The sequence below is a fragment of the Hemitrygon akajei genome, chromosome 17 (assembly GCF_048418815.1).
Source record: "Hemitrygon akajei chromosome 17, sHemAka1.3, whole genome shotgun sequence".
Taxonomy (NCBI): domain Eukaryota; kingdom Metazoa; phylum Chordata; class Chondrichthyes; order Myliobatiformes; family Dasyatidae; genus Hemitrygon; species Hemitrygon akajei.
Genome location: NC_133140.1, coordinates 39,302,989 through 39,317,640, shown reverse-complemented (window position 1 = coordinate 39,317,640; position 14,652 = coordinate 39,302,989). Strand labels below are relative to the sequence as shown.

The 14,652-nt window shown below is 39.3% G+C and overlaps 1 protein-coding gene across 7 annotated transcripts in view; it reads left to right on the top strand.

Annotated features, from left to right (window-relative positions):
• Positions 1 to 14,189, top strand: part of slc12a4 (solute carrier family 12 member 4) — a 200,231-nt gene extending 186,042 nt beyond the window's left edge. For all 7 annotated transcript variants that reach the window (XM_073069965.1, XM_073069968.1, XM_073069966.1 and 4 more), the window contains 6 exons: positions 1,044 to 1,213; positions 4,267 to 4,398; positions 4,491 to 4,598; positions 6,733 to 6,920; positions 8,446 to 8,579; positions 13,098 to 14,189. In XM_073069965.1, coding sequence (XP_072926066.1) covers positions 1,044 to 1,213; positions 4,267 to 4,398; positions 4,491 to 4,598; positions 6,733 to 6,920; positions 8,446 to 8,579; positions 13,098 to 13,189 — 824 coding nt within the window. In that variant the 3' untranslated portion in view covers positions 13,190 to 14,189. The remainder of the gene's footprint in view (positions 1 to 1,043; positions 1,214 to 4,266; positions 4,399 to 4,490; positions 4,599 to 6,732; positions 6,921 to 8,445; positions 8,580 to 13,097) is intronic.
• Positions 14,190 to 14,652: the final 463 nt, after the last annotated feature.

Genomic DNA, 14,652 nt, shown 5'->3' with positions numbered 1-14,652 from the left:
CTGTCACACTTCAGCAGGTTGATGCCCCATGCTGATGGCAGCTCTTCGATGTACTGATAATGTTGTTTCTTGCCGTGCCCTTTGAGTGGGCGGATGGCACCATTGCATTTGTGAGCTATAGTACTTGCCCAATCATGAGATGAATAGTAATAATAACTGAATGCAACACCACTTCCCAGCTAGAAAACTAGAGTATATGCAAGCCTGTATCTGATGTAAAAGGAAGGAGATAGCTCATTGCCCACCCTCTCAAATGGACAGTGGTCCTTTGGCAGGGAGGGGAGGGTATTCAAAGTTACAAAGAAAAAAATACCTTGTATTATTTTGAGACCCATGCTAACGGCATCAAAAAGAATCGGCTTAGCTCATGAATTATTATAGTCGCACATTAACAAATATGAAACCAATTAAAGCACTTCTAGCTTAACCACTTTGACTGCAGCTAGCAGTTTTCAGTGACTGTATCAAAAACATTTAACTTCAAGCTCATTGAAAAGTTGATGTTTGCTTACTAACTAGATGGAAATATGATTTGTGCATCCCAGACATAGACATATGAAGCCTTCTTGAAGTCTATTGTGTTTTGAATCTAAATAGCCAATTTTAGCTTAACACATCCGTGGTGCAATTTCTTTCTATTATCACTATTGAGGCTGGATTTGACAGCTGTATAGAACAAAATAGTTATAAACTAGATGTTAGTTGAAAGCAGATGTTCCCAACCTGAGTCCACAGACATCTTACTTAATGATAGTTTTCTACGGCATAAAGAAGTTGGGGACCCCAGCTTTAAAGCATTGCTGATCAAATTAATTTATATTTTAATGTCAGTTGGTATTTTTAGTCTTGTGATATTCTGGTGTTGATCACTATCTTTCGTGGAACTCAGCTTAAATGTGTTGGGCATTCCCCACAAAACTCTGTTACAGCAGTAGCAACATACTTTTCATGAACAAAAACAATATATTTCTGATTCTAATTGGCTATTTCTTAATTTGTTAATGAGAAAACATTGACTATTAACAGTATTCCTTTTTTAACAGACACAGTAAGAGTCACCACAGCAGGTCACCTTGCTCTATTGGTGCCAAAAAATGTTTCCTTGTTCCCAAGTAACCATGAACGCTTTACTGAAGGTTACATTGATGTTTGGTGGATTGTGCATGATGGAGGCATGTTAATGCTTCTTCCATTTCTTCTCCGTCAACACAAGGTATAAAATACTGACTAATGTATGAATATCTAGTATAGATTCGTAAATGAAAGGTTACAACCTGAATGGTACATTATGTAGATATTTTGAAGTAACAGGCTCTGTAATCCTATAGTAATGTATTTTTCCAGCTTGGGCTTTTGACATGTACTGAGAAGTGTGCCAGTTTTTCAATTGTGATGAACCAACTTGATATTGGTTTTAGTTTATTATTGTCACATTATAAGATAAGTCAAAAGCTTATCTTATATACTGTTTATGCAGATCAGAATCACTACACAGTACATTGAGCAAGAATAAAATAAAACAATTATAAAGCAAGGAAAGTCTGAAAGCTACCAAAACTGTGCAGTGCAAGTAGGCAATGAAGTACAAGATCATAAGGTAGTCTGTGAAGCCGAGAGTCCATCTTATTTTACAAGAGGTCTGTTCTGGAGTCTGATAACAGAGAGACTGAAGCTGTCCTTGAGCCTTGTGGTACATTCTTTCAGGTTTTTGTATCTTCTGCCCAATGGGAAGGGGGAGAAGGGAGTGGAGTAGGTGGGGTCTTTGATGGTGCTGGCTGCTTTACTGAGGCATCGAGAAGTATAGACTGACTCTGTGGAGGGGAGGTGGTTTGTGAGATGTGTGTCCCGAGCTCTGTCCACAACTCTGCAGTTTTTTGTGGTCATGTGCAGAGCGTTTTCTGTACTAAACCGTGATGCATCCATACACAATATGGTGCATTGATAAAAACTGGTAAGAGTAGACAAGGACATGCCAAATTTCTTCCTACTCCTGAGGGAGTAGAGGCATTGGTGGGCTTTCTTGACCACGACAATAATACGGATTGACCAGGACAGGCTAAGAACCTGAAGCTCTCAACACCACAGGAGCATGTGCACCCCCCTCCTTTCAGAAGCCAATGACAATCTCTTTTGTTTCTGTTGATATTTCTTCCTCTTCCTCTTCAAAACATAACCATAACCCAGTCCAACATGTCAGTCCATGCCCTCTACTGCAACAATGAGGCCACTCTCAGTTTGGAGGAGCAACACCTCATATTCCATCTGGGTAGCCTCCAAACTGACAGTATAAACATTAATTTCTCAGAATTGTCCCTTATCTGCCCCTCTTCAATAGACAATAGACAATAGGTGCAGAAGTAGACCATTCGGCCCTTTGAGCCTGCACCGCCATTTTGAGACCATGGCTGATCAACTACTATCAATACCCGGTTCCTGCCTTATCCCCATATCCCTTGATTCCCCTATCCATAAGATTCCTATCTAGCTCCTTCTTGAAAGCATCCAGAGAATTGGCCTCCACTACCTTCCGAGGCAGTGCATTCCAGACCCCCACAACTCTCTGGGAGAAGAAGTTTTTCCTTAACTCTGTCCTAAATGACCTACCCCTTATTCTCAAACCATGCCCTCTGGTACTGGACTCTCCCAGCATCTGGAACATATTTCCTGCCTCTATCTTGTCCAATCCCTTAATAATCTTATATGTTTCAATCAGATCCCCTCTCAATCTCCTTAATTCCAGCGTGTACAAGCCCAGTCTCTCTAACCTCTCTGCGTAAGCCAGTCCAGACATCCCAGGAATTAACCTCGTGAATCTACGCTGCACCTCCTCCACAGCCAGGATGTCCTTCTTTAACCCTGGAGACCAAAACTGTACACAATACTCCAGGTGTGGTCTCACCAGGGCTCTGTACAAATGCAAGAGGATTTCCTTGCTCTTGTACTCAATTCTTTTTGTAATAAAGGCCAACATTCCATTAGCCTTCTTCACTGACTGCTGCACTTGCTCATTCACTTTCAGTGACTGATGAACAAGGACTCCTAGATCTCTTTGTATATCTCCCTTACCTAACTCTACACCGTTCAGATAATAATCTGCCTTCCTGTTCTTACTCCCAAAGTGGATAACCTCACACTTATTCACATTAAACGCCATCTGCCAAGTATCTGCCCACTCACTCAGCCTATCCAAGTCACCCTGAATTCTCCTAACATCCTCATCACATGTCACACTGCCACCCAGCTTAGTATCATCAGCAAATTTGCTGATGTTATTTTCAATGCCTTCATCCAAATCGTTGACGTAAATTGTAAACAGCTGTGGTCCCAATACCGAGCCCTGTGGCACCCCACTAGTCACCACCTGCCATTCCGAGAAACACCCATTCACTGCTACCCTTTGCTTTCTATCTGCCAACCAGTTTTCTATCCATGTCAATGTCTTCCCCCTGATGCCCTGAGCTTTGATTTTACCCACCAATCTCCTATGTGGGACCTTATCAAATGCCTTCCTTCCCTTTCTCCCATGGTCCACTCTGCTGACATCAGGTTCCTTCTTTAGTTGTTACCTTTTCCACCTATCACCTCCCAGCTTTTCACCTCATCACCCCACCCACCTTTCCAATCCCCTGACTTCATCTATTACCTGGCAGCATCTATAGGAAGAAGTACAGTCGACGTTTCGGGCCGAGACCCTCTGTCAGGACGAAGGGTCTTGGCCCAAAACGTCGACTGTACTTCTTCCTATAGATGCTGCCAAGCTTGCTGCATTCCACCAGCATTTTATGTGTGTTGCTTGAATTTCCAGCATCTGCAGATTTCCTGTTTTCATCTATTACCTGCCAGCTTGTAATCCTTCCCCTCCCTCCACCACCTTATTCTGGCTTCTCCCCCTTCCTTTCCAGTCCTGTTTATTCCCTCCATAGATGCTATCTGACTTGCTATTGCTGAATTCTTCCAGCATTTTGGGTGTCGATCTGGATTCCCAGTATCTGCACAATCTCTTATGTATATCTGATTCACAAATTAACATCAAACAGAGAGACTCTGTATTTTGCTAAAAATCAGATTCATGTTGCTAGGTGACAAGTAATAGATGTGCCAGCAATGAGCATTTTCCAATAAAAGTTACATTTACATTTTTCAGGGGTCTGAATTTAGGGCAATTAATGGAAATGGGGCTCATTGTACATTTATTTTTAATTGTTTGGGCTTTTGTTTGCTGGCTCGCCAAAATATACATTGATCTCGAGTTGTAATTCTGTGTAGGTCTGGAAGAAATGCAAAATGCGCATTTTCACGGTAGCCCAAATGGATGACAATAGTATTCAAATGAAGAAGGACCTTGCAATTTTTCTTTATCACCTGCGGATTGAAGCAGAAGTTGAAGTTGTTGAAATGGTGAGAAGCAAACCTTTTTTGAGGACACAACAAAATGAAACTTTTATTAAGGAAATGTTTATTCTTATAATAATATCCAATTCTACCCTCAGCATGGCAGTGATATTTCAGCTTATACATACGAAAGGACTCTCATGATGGAGCAGCGGTCACAAATGTTAAGGCAGATGCGGTTGTCCAAGACTGAGAGGGAAAGAGAGGTAAATGGCAGTAATTTTTAATAATCACGCTCATCTATATATCTTGATCTTGGAAAGTGTGAATAATTGCCCCATTAGATTAATCTAACAAAAAGAAATGATGTTGTAACTAGGTCTCAGCATAGATTTTAACTTTTACAAGCTGCTTACTGAATATACTCTTCTAATGCACTTTTGTTAAGCATCTCAATCATATTCCTGCATCATTTACTAAAATGGTTCATCTCCCATCATATCATGTTCTGTACCTGGTAAACTCTTATGTATTATCCTCTAACTGCTTCAACATGCAAGACTGACTAATATTATTTTCCAAAAGCATACCTATTTTGACTTCAAGGCTATGTTCAATTTAAGGTGACTTAAAATTATGCATTCCTGAACTTCAACCATGTTCTTCGTATCAATTTGTATTTTGTTCATTTCATTAATTTAAGTAAATGATTTAAGACTCTGCAATGGACATTGTCACAATTCAGATCACAATTATTGATATTTTTTACATCGGAGGAGAATCTCGCAGATAATGTCCCATTAGCTTTTGGCAGTTCTGGAATGAAAAGGGTAACTCGATCATTTGGATGCATTGCATTCCTGGACGGGTTAAATCTGATTGAAATAGATGTTGAAGATCACAAGTTCCTTCTGCTTTTAAATGCCAGCTGGCAAAGCAAATTTGAACGTTATGGTGTTAGTGACCCTTGCTGTGAGGGTGGAGCAATTGAGTTCGCCTTCAGGAACATACAAATCTTTATCTGAAGCAGATAACAGGAAGTTTTGCAACCTGCAGAGCTCACATTGTGTTTCCAGTTTCAGTGGGTGGTTGGGGCTGAAGCTGAGAGCAATCACTTCCCTGCAGCCTATTGCTCACTTAAAAACTCATTTACAAACCTAAAACTCAATTTCAAACTTGTAGGGGCATTGACACCTTCAAGGATTTAGTTTTCTAGCATTAGACCCAGGGCATCCTACAGAAAGGCAATTGTTCCTTTATCAGAATTGAATTGACTTTATTTCTTACATCCTTCACATCACATACATGAGGAGTAAAAATCTTTATGTTACATCTCCATCTAAATGTGCAATGTGCAATCATAGTAATTAATAATAAATAGAACAGTCAATGTAATATAGAGTACACTCAAATCAGGGTGAGTTAATCAGTCTGATGGCCTGGTGGAAGAAGCTGTCCCGGAGTCTGTTGGTCCTGGCTTTTATGCTGCGGTACTGCTTCCCAGCCGGTAGCAGCTGGAATAGATTGTGTTGGGATGGCTCGGGTCCCCAATGGTTCTACGGGCCCTTTTTACACACTTGTCGTTGTAAATGTCCTGAATCATGGGAAGTTCACAACTACAGATGCGCGGGCTGTCCGCACCACTCTCGGCAGAGTCCTGCGAGTAAGGAAGGTACAGTTCCCATACCAGGCAGTGATGCAGCCAGTCAGGATGCTCTCAATTGTGCCCCTGTAGAAAGTTCATAGGATTTGGGAGCCCATACCAAACTTCCTCAACTGTCTGAGGTGAAAGAGGTGCTGTTGTGCCTTTTTCACCACACATCTGGTGTGTACAAACCACAAGGTCCTTGGTAACGTGAATGCCGAGCAACTTGAAGCTGTTTACCCTCTCAACCCAGATCCAAAGCTTCTCATAGGAAAAAACCCAAGGTCATTTCCAAACAGTGCTCCAGTGTTGTTTGCAGTCTAGGTAAAGTGTTTTAGTTTTTTAGTTATTACAAGATTCTGAAAACAAGATTAGATTTCTATCTCAGAAACCAGAAGCCTTAATCTAATGTACGCTTATAACACCATAGAAGACTTACTCATACTAAGGAATGCAGTAGATGGAAGGGATTTGAAATTATATTCCTACATCAGGAAAGCAAACTTGTGTAGAATTTTATAATATAAATTTAGTATAAATATAGTATTAAATTCTTAAGACAGGTATGACTACTTAACATATCTTGTGCATTTTACCTCTTTGGCAATATGCAGGAATCTTAATACCTGTGATATAGCAGATAATGCACCCAATCTTAAATTGTCTTATGGTAACTTTTTTGGAATATATTCTTTATTTTTAAAATGCTAATGCTATCGTTCAGTCTTTAAAAGTCCCACACTAATTTCTTCTAGGCTCAATTAATAAAGGATAGAAATTCATTAATCCATCCAATTCACGTGTACATGGATGAGGAGGAAGAGATGCACATTTATCCTGAGAAAGTGCAGATGACTTGGACAAAAGAAAAATGTGAATCTGAGAGAAACCGAAGCAGCGCTGCCACCCCAGACAGTTTCAGAGAATTAATCAGTATTAAACCGTAAGTGTCAAATGTCTCAAGGGAAGCAAGCTTTCTACGAATTACATAACCATAGAAGAGTTTCCTCTTTTTTTATGGAACTGATACGTACTGCTATTGATGCATTTCTTTGCCTTGAAGTATACTTCAAACTTTGTGTTGGCATTCAGAAACCTGACATCAACATCTAAATATCAAAAAAGTAATTATATTGTTGAATCAAGTCAGACCTGATTTCCTTAGCAAGTTGCTGAATAAGAGTTGATTGCTGTCAATTTAAATCTGGAAAAGTGAATTTTTCTAAGTTGCTGACAGTTAGAAACATTAAATGCATTAAAAGTTAAATCAAGTTCTTAATTTTTTAGTTTTTTTAAAATTTGCTTTCAAAAACTTAGACTTTAAAAGTAAAGTTGATCCATTCATAGAAATTCAAGTTATTTCAACTATAATTTCTCCCTTCCAGTTATTATTCTTCATTAAAATGAATGAAGTCTTTGTTTCCTCGCAGATTTGGGAGTAGATTTCCTTCCATTAATGCTGAAGAGTTGCAGGAAGTTAGTGCTGCATTTCTGGACTCAGTCAGAAAAATACCAGCAAGCACTGTCAGAAATTTCATGACTCCAATCCAGACACAGGAGTCCTGTCTTGAACTTACTGAACCAGTAGGAGTATTTCTCAGGAAAATCTTCCCCATGTTTTTTCTGGAGTCTTCATTCATTTGCTGACTAAAGACATCTGAGTTAGGGAAAAATAATACTCTGGTACACAGATCTTTTCACTTTCTCCTTTCACGCAAAGAATCCATTCATCTAGGCTAATAAACTGAATGTAATCATACAATATTTTGTATCTATATAATATTGAAAGTATGAGAAAACATTGCAGCCGACACTCACATTACTGGGGAGTTAACCTAGAACAGCTGGAAATCCACCTGTATCCCAATATTCCATAATGCAAAGTAGCAATGCATCAAAAATATGAATTGAAACAATAAATATTGACAGACATTCTGCAAAAGCAAATCTGTATTCTCTATCTCAGAGTTTTGGTAATGAGTTGTTAAGGGAGAATTTTTGTTGACCAAACTGCTATAATGCAGGGATCGCTTGTAAAAGCAAACAAGAAAGTGGAATTTTAATAATGTCGTTACCTGCGTGATTTGGTTGTACTCAGTCAGGATGATCCACATGAATGGGTCACCGTTTTCATGCCCAGCGCTCTTGCTATAAAGATGAGGGTCAGATGCTCCTCCCATCCAGTCATTTTCTGCAGCATGTCCATGACTTGGGGTGAATCTAGCTGCAGAGAAGGAAGGTAGATGAATGCCCATCTGACCTCCAGCTCTTTACCAGCATCTGCAATTCCACACACTGGTATGGAATTTTGGGAAGAGTTGAACAATGGATTAGCAGATGTGATGGCTCCCTATAGACATGACAACTAAAGCTAAGTATGTTTTGGCACAACACCCCAATACAATCTGTACTTAGTCTATATGGGTTTTTTTAATGTATTCAACAAGGATGTTGTTTGTCTTTTTCAGAGACCAGTCCAATGTAAGGAGAATGCACACAGCGGTGAAGCTGAATGAAGTCATCGTAAATAGATCCCATGATTCCAAACTAGTTTTGCTTAACATGCCTGGACCACCAAAAAATCAAGATGGAGATGAAAACTGTATCCTTTGTCAAGTATTTTCCAGTAAATTCTAGCAAGAATATTTGATGATATTTCAGTTGATCTTGATATTCAGTGTTTACCAATAGAGATACATGGTCACAACAAAGATCTTCTGTTGAGCTGTATACAGGTATTCTCAATTCTGTTCCTTATCATAAAATTACATATATACCTTTAAATATACACATCTAAATAAATGCTAGGTATTTAATTTGACATCTAATTTGATTGAGCAGACCCTGAAATTTTGCACTGGCTGACTGTTTAATGTACTGAAATACATTATGAAATATTTACTGAAGTCCTGCACAACAGAAAATGCTGGAACTTCTCAGCAGGTCAGGCGGCATCAATTGGAAGCCAAAGTCATCAGCTTGAATCTTTATTTTCTCTCATCACAGGCAATGTCTAACTTGCTGAGGGTTTCCAGCATTTCAGTGAGTTGATTAGATAATGTAACCTTTAATTTAACCTATGAAGGATAAACATTTTAATTTACTTGATTCAAGCAAGTAAGCAGGCAGGTTTGGTTTTTAACTTTTAGTCCAGATTTCATCCCCTCAGCCACACCTACCCATTGTCAATAATGAGTACTGTGGCTATACATAGTATCATGTGCGCATTCTTTGAAAGAGCATTTCATTTAGTCTTAATTAACTGTTCTTGTCACGTAATCGTTTTCCGCATCAGTGTTGTTATCTTTCAGTGCCCGTCTTAGAGCTCCACATTTGAAACTCTGCACTCAGATTTCTGTCGTGGCACTAAAAGTGAGAATGACTCCGTGATACATAACTTTTCTTTGGTGGTTCTGTGAGTTCTATAGTTAGTCACACCTTTCTTCTATAGAGCCGTCCATGAGCTGGTCTAAGTAACTACAGCAATGGAGTTTCTTTCTTTCTTAGCCCCCACCAGCTCCAGTATTAATCTCCACACCTTCTTCCCTTCAGAAATACAGTACGTGAACAGGCTCTTAAGAGTGCACTCATAGTGAGAGTCAAGAGCTTACCAAGTTCATACTGACCATGAAGTACTCCTTTTATATAAATCCTATACTATTTAAGTTGTATTTTCCCCTCCAAGTTCACCCAGATTCTACCATTCAAGGGCAATATACTGTAGCTATTTAACCTACCAAATGCCAGATAAACCAGATTATACAGGGGAAACCCATGTGGTCACAGTGCAAACTCCACGCAGACAACTGAGGTCAGAACTTAACCTAGGTTACGGGAGCTGTGAGGCACCAGCCCGACCAGCTGTGCCACAGCACCACTCTTCCCTTTTCAATACCCCTCATGCCATTTCAATTTCAATATTTAAGAGAAGTTTGGTTGGTACATGATTGGGAGAGATGGATGGCTGTAGTCCGGGTACAGGTTGATGGGACAAGGCAGTTTAAATGGTTCGGCATGGACTGGATTGGCCGAAGGGCCTGTTTCTGTGCTGTAGCTTTCTGTGACTCTGTGACTCCCTGCCCTTCAGCAGAGCCTTGGACAAGGATAGGAGCAGATGCTTTGGGAAAGAATTAGGAGAGGGCTAATTTTGATGCTATTAAGCAGGAACTTGGGATAGTAAATTGAAACAGATGTTCTTAGGGAAATGTACAAGGGAAATACATAAGTTGTTTAGGGACATTTCTATGGGGTTCAGGATAGTTTTATCCCATTGAGGCAAGGAATGGATAGTAGGGTAAAGGAACCATGATTGACAAGAGAGGTGGAACATTTAGTCAAGAGGAAGAATCAGACCACATTCTTGAAAGTTACAAGACAGCCAGCAAGGCATTTAAGAATGCACTTAGGAGAGCTGGAAGGGGGCATGAATAAACAAATGTGTTGTAACATGTCGACATTAAGAAAGAGTATGTGTCGGGACTTTTGAAAAACATTAGAATAGCTAAGACCCCAGGTGTTGATGGGATATAACCCACAGAAAGCAAGGGAAGAGATTGCTGCACCATTGACAATGATTTTTGTGTCCTTACTTGCCAAATGAGTAGTACCAGAAGATTGGAGGATGACAAATGTTATTCCTTTAATCAAGAAGATGATAGTGATAACCTTAGGAATTATAGACCAGTGAGTCTTATAACAATGCTGGGCAAACTATTGGAGTGAGTTCATAGAGACAGAATTTACGAGCATTTGTAGATGCATAGTCTGATTAGTAATAGTCAGCATTGTTTTGTGAGGGGCAGGTTATGTCTTACCAGCCTGCTTGACATTTTCAAGGAAGTAACAAATTGATGAAGGTAGAGTGGTGGATGTGATGTATATGGGTTATTGTAAGGTGTTGAACAGTGTTTCCCATGGTAGGCTCGTTGAGAAAGTCAGTAGGCATGGGGTTCAGGAAACTTGGTTGCATTGAACCAGAACTGGCTTGTCCACAGAAAGCAGAGGGTGGTAGTGTATGGAGTGTATTCTACTTGGAGGTCCAAGATCAGTGGTGTTCCACAAAAATGTGTTCTAGGTCCTGTGCTCTTTGTAATTACTTAGATGAGGAAGTGAAAGTGTGAATTAGTAAATTTGCAGATGACACAAAGGTCGTGGAACATTGACAGAATACAGAGCTAGGCTGAGAAATGGCAGAAGGAGTTCAGTTTGGAAAAGTGGGAAATGATACACTTTGGAAAGTTAAACCTGAAGACAGAGTACAAAGTTTATGGCAGGAATCTTAGCGGTCTGGAGGATGGAGGAATTTTGGGGTGCATGTCCATAGATCCCTCAAAGTTACAGGCAAGGAGATAGGGTGGTTAAGAAGGAATATGATCTGTTGACCTTCATTAGTCAGTGGATTGAGTTCAAGAGCCACGAAATAATGTTACAGCTGTATAAAATTCTAGTTAGACCACACTTGTGTTCAGTTCTGGTCACCTCATTTTAGGAAAGATGTGAAAACTTTAGAGAGGCTGCAGAGGAGACTTACCAGATGCTGCCCAGAATAGAGAACATATCTTATGAGTAAAAGTTGAGAACTTAGGTTTTTCTCTTTTGAGTAAATATGGATGAGAGCTGACTTGATAGAGGTGCATAAGATGATAAGAAGCATAGATAGAGTGGACAGTCAGCAGCTTTCTCCCTGGGCAGAAATGGCTAACACAAGTGGTCATACTTTTAAGGTGAATGTAGAAATTAGAGGGTGGATGTGAGAGGTAGTTTTTTCACACTGAGTGTTAGGTGTATGGAATGCACTGCCAGGGGTGGTGGTAGAACAAAATTCATTAGGGACATTTAAGGGACTCTTACATGGGCACTTAGGTGAGAGAGAAATAGAGAGCTATGTGGGAGGGTAGGATTAGATCGATCTTGGAGTAGCTTAAAAGGTCATTACAACATCATGGGCAGAGGGGCCTATACTTTGCTGTACAGTTACATGTTCTGCGGAATCATGCAAGACTTCTCCATATTCACTAATATTTCCTGCTCTGAATTTTTGATATCTCCCTAAAACCCATCTACCTGGATCTGCTTGATACCTCCTTAAAACATAAAATGTTGTCACCTTATACTCATCGTGCCCTTTGGCAGAGCCTTCCTTTTCCACATTATTTGGTAGTATAGCACAAACATAGGCCATTTTCCCAACCAATCAGTGGCAATGTTATATTCTGGTCACATCTACTTCTACTTTAACCTTACAGTTCGTGTTTCAGTTCTCACCTCCCCTGCTGTGTGATTTCCTGTTGAAACCATTTAAGTTATATGCCTTTGTCATATTTCACTTCCTTTGAATAAAGCACCGAATTGTCATTGTCCCCTTGGACTTACTAAAAACTTTTTTCCAACCGTAGTTTTACTTTCTCTATTAATCTTTCCTACTTTCAAGACCCGCAAGTCCCTCTCCTGTTAGGCTCTTCTTTAAAATTGTTCCACTTTGCATGCATTTTCACTCTGGACACACTGCTCTTTTCAGTAATGAATGACAAAAGGCATGTGTTGCTTGTTCTATCAGAGTATTTATATTTGCTTGCTTGATGTTAGTATTTTCCCTCATTCACTATGATTTCAAATCAGATATACTTGTATGTACTGGCTGTAGCGCATATCAAAACCACAGTAGTCCATGTAATAAACACTGGAAAACACAACTGCAGACGTTCATCACAGGTGTTTTTTCTTCCTTAATTAAGTTTGTACTTTGCTGCTGTTAACCTTTTTATCTCATGGGCTTCAATTTTTCTAATATAATTATAGCTGGTATTTTAGGAAACACCTTTTGAAAGTTTACAATCCCGTCAATTAAATTGTCATCATCTGATTTCAGCCTCCATCAATTAGATTGTCTTCATCTGATTTCAGCCTCATAAAAGCTCTATAATCAATTTAGTCAAATGTAATTTGCCTTTAATCAATGTGTGGTAGCCCTCCTTTACTAGATCCAAGTGGCTATTTATTTTCCCCCAGATTACAGGTTCTGAAAGCATTCATGTAGCCTTCAAGCACAATTTAAAGGACAACTCTAGAAGGCCCTTTAAAATAGATCACATTTTTAATCTCCTTGACGTATTAATTTTAGATATGGAATTTCTGGAGGTACTTACAGAAGGTCTGGAGAGAGTATTGCTGGTACGTGGTGGTGGCTGCGAAGTTATCACTATTTACTCTTGAACATGACTACTTTCTCAAGCAGTATGGAAACATGTCCACAGAAAACATTCCAAAAACTGTGTCTTCTGATGAACATTTTTTTTTATTGGTCAGACTTCAGACAAAATCTCATGGGTCATATTCCAAGTCCCGTGTCAGTTGAAGCTTTATTAACAATGTCTAATGTCAGAGTTCAGAGCTCCTGAGTACAATTTGAATAAACAATGCTACGGTGTAATGGTCGGTTAAAAATATGAAAGGAGTACCCTGGATAAAAGGTATATGGTACTGAATACCTTTTCTAAAATAAGATTGCAATTTGGCCTTGGAATATAGATGTCTGATGTGTCAGTATTGAGCTTTGCACTGCTTTTATATTTCAGCTAAGTCTAAATTTATATAAGTTAGCTGCAGTGGTAGTTTAACTGTATTGCAGCCCTAAAACATTGTACACAATGACACAGCTGGTGGTCACATATTGCAGTGGTGTCTCCAACACCACACTCTCTATTACATAATGTAGATTTTAAAATATTTTGACAGGTTTGGCTATTTGTTACTGAATAACTTTCAAGTCTTTTGCATAGTAGATGCTAATTATGAAGTAATGGGATCCAAACGGCCTAGCTGTATCTTCCAGGGTTTGGGATGCTCTTTGTGGCAAAGACAAATTTATTTATTTTAGTATTTATTATTTTTCAATGTTGTCCAAGATAGAGAGTGCTGTCTTTTCCTGCAGAATATAATTAGGACCATCAGTTGGGTGGACTGTGCTTGTTGAGTATGCTGCACCGAGGTTTGCGGAGTCTGAGGTTGGTGTGCCGGAGATGGAAGCTTGTAATTGCACAAGTAAAGGAGCTGCTAAATGTTTAGTTTAAAATTTCACAATACGCTTATCAGCTGTAAAATTATTCTAATTTTTTGGAGCTGTTCTATTATATAATGTGCTTTTGTTTATCATATTAAAAGTAAATAGTCATCAAAAATGTTATTTTTCTCAATAAAGTACTGTATAAAGCAAGTCCATATTTCTATATTAAAGTTTTGCCTTGGTAGACAGCTAGCCCACACATTAGTTAAAATTTACAAACCATGCAGTAAATATTTGGATAAGAGTTCTGAGCAACTTAATTATGATTTTATGTTTAGGCCCTTCATACCACTGTATGCTGAAATATGACTGGTATTTGCAGTGCTTTATAACTGGAAATCCGGCATGGTAATGGTGTTTACAACTTTGTTCAGGAAAGCTGATTTAGCAGCCCTGGCATAACTTGGTCAGTGAAGACTCGGCTATCTATCTACACCTAAAGGACAATGGACACTCCTTCGATAATAACAACGTGCACATTTTGGACAGGGAGGACGGGTGCTTAAAGAAGCCATCTTTGTCAAACTGGAAAACCCATCCAGTGGTGGGGTACGACTCCACCTATCAGCTACTTACAATGCAGTCCTAACATCTCTACCCCAGCATCTCCACA